Genomic DNA, 7,650 nt, shown 5'->3' with positions numbered 1-7,650 from the left:
GGCCAGCTGGGAGCCAGGACGTCACAGGTAGGGCCATGTAGGCCTCAGGACCACGGTGGCTCACCGGTAAAATGTTCACCTTCCGTGGAGGTGGAGGGGTTCCCGGCTGGACTCCTGGCCAGGACACCTCAGGCCCAAACTCAGGCCGTTTTTCCATGGAGGCTGCAGCACGATGCAGAGTCCCCCGGACCTTAAGTCTAAGTCAGACTAGGAAGAAAGGCCTGGCTATCGAATCCCCAAAGTCAGCCCATAAAAATGAATGGCCGCCAAGGGTCAGATATACGTGGGGATGGCGCAAGGCTGGGTAAGGTGGCATTTGGCTGTGCATGGGGTAGGGAGCTGGCTCCGCAGCTAACAGTAGCAGTAGCAGCATTATTAGTGGCAAAACAGAGGCACTTTAAGGGAAACCATTAAATAAATGACACATAGGCCAGACAGGAATCAGGTTGGTGCCACTCAGGTGACTGGGGGTCTGTGACGCGGGCTTGTCACCTGTGCTGGCTTTGGACAAGTGGACAAGCGACTCCAGGGTGACTTCTCCTAGTTGGGCACTGTATAAGAAAGAGCGTCATATCAAGAAGTAATTCTGTATCAAGAAGATAATTCTGTATTAAGAAGGCATCCCAGCCCAGGCCAACTCAGTCCATAAGCCTGAGGCTAGTCCACAAGTCCCTCTCCAGACTCTGCCAGCTGCCTGCCGGTGACGCAGTTGGGAAGCAGGAAGATCGCAGGTGCAGGGTCTCATGGGTGCAGGGTCTCGTGGATCCGAGGTCAGTGGCCGGATGCCAACAGCCCTCGGGGTCGGCAGCAGAGTGTCAGTCACAGGGAGAGGGAGAATCCCAGTCCCCCACCCTCCTTATAAGAAAGACCACAGCCCCAAAAGAGGCCTCGCTAGCCTGTGACCTGACTGACAGACTGGACTCCACCCCTACACTTTCCTGCAAGCTCAAGTTGACCTAAAAACAGCTAACGACAACAGGTGCCGTCGAGTGGGCCCTGACCCAGAAGCCCCTGTGACTAAGTAGAACGGCCCGTAGGGTTCCCCAGGCTGTGGTCTCACGGCTACACATCGCCAAGTGAAAAGAGCTGAAGAGAAGATTCCAAAAGGCAGCTCGAGAAGAAGACATTGTAAAGTATTACACGGAGATGTACCAGGACCCGGGTCAGAAGCCAACAGGAAGGCCCCCAGCATTGCTCCACGTGAAAGCACTGAAGGAAGCATTCAAGGCTCGAGCTGCAGGAATGAGGGATCCCACGGGCGGAATATTGAACAGCACAGAGGGCATCGAAAGAAGATGGAAGGAACACACAGAGTCACGGTGCTGAAAAGACTGGCCAATGCTCAGCCATTTCAGGAAGTACCATGTGTGCAAGGGCCACTGGTATGGAAGGAGGAAATCCAAGCTGTACTGGAGGCATTGGTGGTTACGGGCTCTGAGAATTGCTGGAATACCGATATTTCAACAAAGACATACAACCTTGGAAGCTCTCACTCGACTATGTCAGGGAATTTGGAAGACAGCGACCTGGCCAGCCCACTAGAAGAGATCCCTATTTGTACCCCTTCCAAAGAAAGGTGACCCAACAGAATGCGGAAATTATCTGACAATGTCATGCCAGTAAAATTCTGCTGAGGATAGTTTGAGAAAGGTTGGCGTAGAATATCAGCAGGAAGCTGCCAGCAATTCAAGCCGGATTCAGAAGAGGATGGGGAACAGGGGGTATCGTTGCTGATGTCAAAGAGATCTTGGCTGAAAGCAGAGAAGCCCAGAAAGATACTGGTCTGTGTTGTATCGACTATGCAAAGGCGTTCCATCGTTGGATCGTAACAAATGATGGGTAGCATTGCGGAGAATGGGAATTCCAGACCTAAGTATTTAATGGGCATCTCACAGAACCTGTGCGTAGACCACGAGGCTTTTGTTTGGACAACACAAGGGAATGATACACGGTTTAAAATCAGGGAAGGTGTGCATCAGGGTCGCATCCCCTCACCATACTTATTCAGTCTAGATGCTGGGCAAATCATCAGAGAAACTGGCTTAATAGGAAGAAGAATGTGGCGTCGGGAGCAGAGGAAGGCTTATCAACAACTGCGAGGCGCAGAAGACACGACTTTGTTTGCTGGAAGGGAAGAGGACTTGAAGCACTTGCTGATGAGGACTGAAGAAGGCAGCCTTCAGTGTGGATTACAACCCAGTGGAAAGAAGACCAAAGTCCTCACAATCGGACCAGTCACGATGTGTGAGTCCGGGTAGACGAGAGAAACAAGTCCAGGGAGACGCATATGTGTCTATGAGAGAGTTTTATATAAAGGGTAATTGTTCATTAAGAAAGCATCCCAACCCAGTCCAGTCCAAGCCCGAGTCCAATATTAGCCCATATGTCCGATACCAATCTCTCAAGTCCTCTTCAGACTCACCAAACACACGGGATGGCTCCGAATACAGGATGACCACAGGTAGGTGGGTAGAAAGCCTTTGGCTCCAGTGGCGTTGTAAGCAGTGTTGGCAGAGGTCTCCATGTGACTTCTCCAGCTTCCAGGGCTGCTTCAGGGAGGTCCAGGGTCGGCTTCTCCACAGGGATGCCTTGAAGGGATTCAAGACAGAGGGAGAAATGTCTCCCACCTCCAAGGAAGAAATACAGGATTTCTCAGAATTCTCAGGAGAAGGCCATGCCCCCACAGAGGCCTCGTTGGCTACGATCTGATGGACAGGCTAGATTCCACCCCTACACTCTTAATCCTCAAACTGACAAACAATTCTATAACTCCCACACATGGTAAGCGGGGGAAAGGTTGACGTTGTCACGGATTTCATTCCACTCTGCTCCATGATCAATGGCATGGGAGCAGCAGTCTAGACATGCAAGGATGCATCGCACTGGGCAGATGCGCTACCGAAGACCGCTTTCCCTTCTTAAAATGCAAAGCTGGCCCTTCGAAGACCAAGGTGCGCCTGGCCCAGGCTCTGGCAGCTTCAGTGGCCTCGTGTGCCTGTGAGAGCTAGACAGCGAACACAAGACCAGAGGAGAACCACCCATGCCCTTGAATGAGGGTGCTGCGGAAGGAGACCAACTCCCGTGCACTGCCGAGAGGACAGACAAATCTGTCTTGGATGAAGTACAGCCAGAATGTTCCTTAGAGGCAGGGACGGCGAGACTTCATGTCACGTACCCTGGACGTGTGGTCAGGAGAGATCGGGCCCTGGAAAAGGACATCGTGTTTGGTCAAGTGGAGGGGCAGCAAGAGAGAGAGGAAGACCCTTGACGAGATGAATGGACACGCGGCTGCCACCTTGGGCTCGAACATAACAGGTGTGAGGCCGGTGCAGGAGTGGGTGGTGCTTTGTTCCGTTGTGCGTCGGGGTAGGGTCCCGTCTGCTGGGGAACCTTCCCGTTAGCTGCTGAGTGCTTAAGCACTTACACCACCATGGCCCATATGCTGAGTAGAGGGGCCAGTGGTCACCGGGACATGGACTGGTCCTCTCGCCCTGCCCTGAGAGTCCTCGCCAGCTCATGTTACACACAAACCAGACTCTAGGGCTGGCCATCCAGAACTCCCTACTGGCCCACTCAGGAGGCTCCCAGAACAATGAGCACAGAGTGGGCACCTACTGTGTACCACCACGCTGAACCCACAGCCTGAGCCCGGTCCTTCATCCCAGCAGGGACAGGGCTTTGGGGATGCTGTGGCTGGCTCTGGCCCCAGTGGAGGGCTTCTTACAGTGCCCCCATGCAGGCGGGGCCTCTTCCGGATGTGCCCCGGGTCTTTCTTTGCCAGGCCCTGGATGAGCCTTCCCTGGAAGGGAGGAGCCGGGCTTTCCCAAGAATTTGCCAGAAGTCTCCCGGCAGGCAGACTTCACAGGGTGTGGTGTGGGTGGTGGGTGTGACCACAAGTTAGTCACTCCACACATCTGCAGAAGCCAAGTTCAGGAAGCCCATTAAAGGGAGAGCTTCCTAGGAATCCCCCGCCCCCAAACAGCCCAGGGGCCACAGGTGACTGCCCGGAAGACCAGGGCCGGGGCCAACCCTGTGTGCCCTCACTGGGGGTCGGCGTGCGATGCCCTCGGTTCTAGGCAGCGGGATTTCTCCACAAAGCTTGGGTGAAAGCAGTATTGATGGCCTCCTCGCAGCCATGGCTCAGACAGGAACAAGTCTGAGGAGGGTGTAGGGCCGGGTGGTGTCCAGTCCTGTTGTCCATCAGGTCACTGTGAGTCGGGGCCGACTCCATGGTACCTAACAGAGCTTCAGGGAAGCAGGGCGACAGGCCTTTCTCCTGAGGGGGGGTGATGGGTGGAGGATGCCAACAGCCGAGTGCTAACTGCTGCTCTACTGGGACTCTAAGAAAGCCCCAGGAGACACAGGTCTACTCTGTAGCTTCCGGGACTCGGAATCCACCCACAGCCCGGACTGGGGGCTAGGGCTCCCTCCTGGGCTGGAGCACTTGGGAAAGCTGATTCCCAGGCCCTGGCAGGGCAGAGAGGTATGGCTGGACACTCCCAGTCTGGGCCTTTGAGGAACAGGAGGGAGAGAGAGCCAGGCAGAGGGGTTCACATCCCTGCTAGGTGGAACAGACTCATCACTGCGGCCAGCACCCACCCAGATGCCCAGGGAGCCCCAGCCCAAGTCTAAGGGTGCTTCAGCCCCACAGTGGGTTTGGCAAGATGAGGGCCATGCTGATAGGGTTGGAGCCTAGCGGACCCACAAGTCTCGGCACTGCCCGCCTGGGCCCGAGCCACCGGCACACACCCAGCTGACCTCAGTAGGCCTCCCTGGACGTTGCAAAGCATTTGCATTTGCTCTGGTGCAGGTTACGTGTTGAGTGGCTCACCACAAGGCCAACAGTTCAAAACCTCCAGCTGCCCCACAAGAAAGAGATGAGGCTTTCTTCTCCGGTAAAGAGTTACAGTCTTGGAAACCCACGGGAGTAGTTCTTCCCCGTCCCAGGGGGTCACTGTGAGTCGGGATAGACTCCGTGAGAGTGGGTTTGGGTTTTTTGTTTGGTTTTAATTAATCTGAGGTCGACGCTCAACGCCAACCCAGCTGTGCAGCCAAAGAACGGCCTGGCGACCTGCTGCCATTTAAACCAAACAACCCCCTCCGTGCCATCTGGTGAGTTCTGACTCAGAGTCTGACTCAGAGCTGTGGGTTTCCGGAACTGTAGCTCTTTACAAGAGGCAAAAGCCTCGTCTCTCTCCCCGGCTTCCAGAAAGATTTCCAAAGTCCCACACCATGGCCACTGGGTCAGTTCCAACTTCTAGCACCCTACCTGGGGTTTCTGGGGCCGTCAGCCTTTACAGGGGTAGGTCTTTATGCCGGAGGGGCAGGTGGTGGGTTTGAACCGCTGCCCTTGTGGTGAGCAGCCTCATGCTTGCCCGGCAGTGCCATAGGAGGCCAGGGAAACCACTCGAGCACGATGGTTCTGATCTGGCCCAGGTGTAGGAGGTGAGGGCAGGAACACAGTCCAGGTGAGGCATGCCCCCTTGTCCCTGTAGATCGCCGTGACCTTCGCCATCGTCCTCGGCGTCGTCATCTACCGCATCTCCATGGCCGCCGCCCTGGCCATGAACTCCTCACCCTCCGTGCGGTCCAACATCCGAGTGACCGTCACGGCCACCGCAGTCATCATCAACCTGGTGGTCATCATCCTGCTGGACGAGGTCTACGGCTGCATCGCCAGGTGGCTCACCAAGATCGGTGAGTGTCCAGTGCCTGGACCAGGCTGGGGGGCCACAGAGGGCATCTAGGGGTCTACTCTGGAGGCCCACCACCCTGGGCACCCCACCTAGAGCACTCAGCATTCCCCCCACCCCTAGGCCTCTCACCAGAGGATCCAGGGAGGGTGCAGAGCCCCATCCTTGGTAGTCAGAGCTGAAGATCTGTGGCCGTGGGACCATGACCTTGTCATCCCCAAGTGAGGGATACGAAGGCTGTCTCCCAGCTGGCCCTGGGACAGAGCAGAACTGCCCCCCACCCCAGTGTCTCTGTAAATGTTTACAGGAGTCTACAGCCTCATCTTTCCTCTGAGGGGTGGCTAGTGGGTTTGAACCGCTGGCCTTGCAGTCAGCAGCTTGACTCAGAAGCCAGCAATCATTGGTGAGAGCTAGTTGAAGAAAGGAGGTGTTTTAGTTACGGGGCCAGCAGTGAAGGCAAGCACGGCCAACCAGAGCTTGCTTACTCATCTGTGGTGAGCAGTCACACACATGCACCACTGCAGCATTTCATGAGTAAGTAGGCACTAGTGGGCCCATGCTTACCTGGCTCTCTGGGTGCTCCGTCTTGTCGGGGACCATCAGTTTAAGGAGTTTAGATAGAAACTGAGGCCAGTCATCCCAGTGCTGTACTGGGATATTGGGTGACCTAGCAGAAGTACCACAAAGGGGGGGCTTTTCAAAGCAGAGATCGATTTTCTCACCAGTTGGGCCCTGGCTGTAGGGGGAGACATTTCCAGCTTCTGGGAGCCCTGGTAGCCTAGTGGGTGACCTATTGGGCTGCTCACCTCAAGGTCAGCTGTTCAAATCTCCTAGTCACACCTTGGAATAAAGATGAGGCTTTCTACTCCCCTGATGAGTCACAGCCTTGGAAGCCCACAGGAGTAATTCTACTCTGTCATACAAGGGGGCAACCGCGAGTTGGTCTCCAATCAGTGGCAGTGAGTTTGAGATTTTGAGAGGGTTGAAAGAGCCCTGGGGATGGAGTGGATGCTACATTGGGCTGCTAACCCCCAAGTCAGCAGTTTGAATCCCCGAGTCGCTCTTTGGGAGAAAAGTGAGGCTTGACTCCTGTAAACAGTTACGGTCTCGGTAACCCCGTCCTAGAGGGTCACTGTGAGTCGGCATCAACTTGGTGCCGGTGAGTCGGGGGCAGTAGCTTCCGGGGAGCCCTGGTGATGTAGTGGGTGATACATTGGGCTGCTAACCACAAAGTCAGAAGCTCCAACCCACCTGCTGCTCCTCAGGAGAAAGAGGAGGCCGTCTGCTCCCGTGAAGAGTTGCAGCCTGGGAAACTCACAGGGGCAGGTCCACCCTGTCCTCTAGGGTCCCCGTGAGCCAGAGTGGACTTGAGGGCAGTGGGTTTGGCTTTGAGCCAGAAGCTTCCCGCAGTGCTGGTGGGAATGTCTGGCTCTATGGCCTGTACTTCCCCCGCTCCCACCCACCCCCGTGTGACTGTCTGTCTGTTTAGAAGGGGATGTGGGAAAGGGCCCCTTACAAACTGGGCTCACAACTGCAGGCTCACCTGCTCAGGGCTGGGAGGGGAGCTGAGGGTGACCCCACCCCAAGACCAACCTCTCACCCCTCCCCCTTCTAGAGGTTCCCAAGACGGAGAAGAGTTTTGAGGAACGGCTCATCTTTAAGGCCTTCCTGCTCAAGTTTGTCAACTCCTACACCCCCATCTTCTACGTGGCCTTCTTCAAAGGCCGGTAGGCACGGTGTCCACTCGGGAGTGGGACATTTGCCCCACCCCACTCTCTCCCCCAACGGACATCCCCCCACCCCCATGGCACCCCAGGAGTTCCAGAGAAGTTACCCACCGGGAGAGGGAGGTCCAGGGTGGAAGGGCCCAGCTGCCGGCCAGCTCAGACTGTGAGGGGCAGGCGCTCAGTGGGGGACCCGCCTGCCTGGGCTCCCAAGTGCCCTGCCACCACCAACC

The 7,650-nt window shown here is 56.0% G+C and overlaps 1 protein-coding gene across 1 annotated transcript in view; it reads left to right on the top strand.

Moving 5' to 3' along the window:
* ANO1 (anoctamin 1) overlaps positions 1-7,650 on the top strand; it is a 126,798-nt gene that overhangs the window by 98,285 nt on the left and 20,863 nt on the right. The window contains exons 16-17 of the mRNA XM_045297139.1: positions 5,496-5,697; positions 7,309-7,420. Of these exons, the coding sequence (XP_045153074.1) occupies positions 5,496-5,697; positions 7,309-7,420 (314 nt within the window). The remainder of the gene's footprint in view (positions 1-5,495; positions 5,698-7,308; positions 7,421-7,650) is intronic.

The sequence above is a fragment of the Echinops telfairi genome, unplaced genomic scaffold (assembly GCF_000313985.2).
Source record: "Echinops telfairi isolate 266 unplaced genomic scaffold, ASM31398v2 ScPeMD7_7417;HRSCAF=8455, whole genome shotgun sequence".
Lineage (NCBI taxonomy): Eukaryota > Metazoa > Chordata > Mammalia > Afrosoricida > Tenrecidae > Echinops > Echinops telfairi.
The sequence above is the reverse complement of the archived record's forward strand: the minus strand, read 5'-3'. Positions and strand labels throughout refer to the sequence as shown.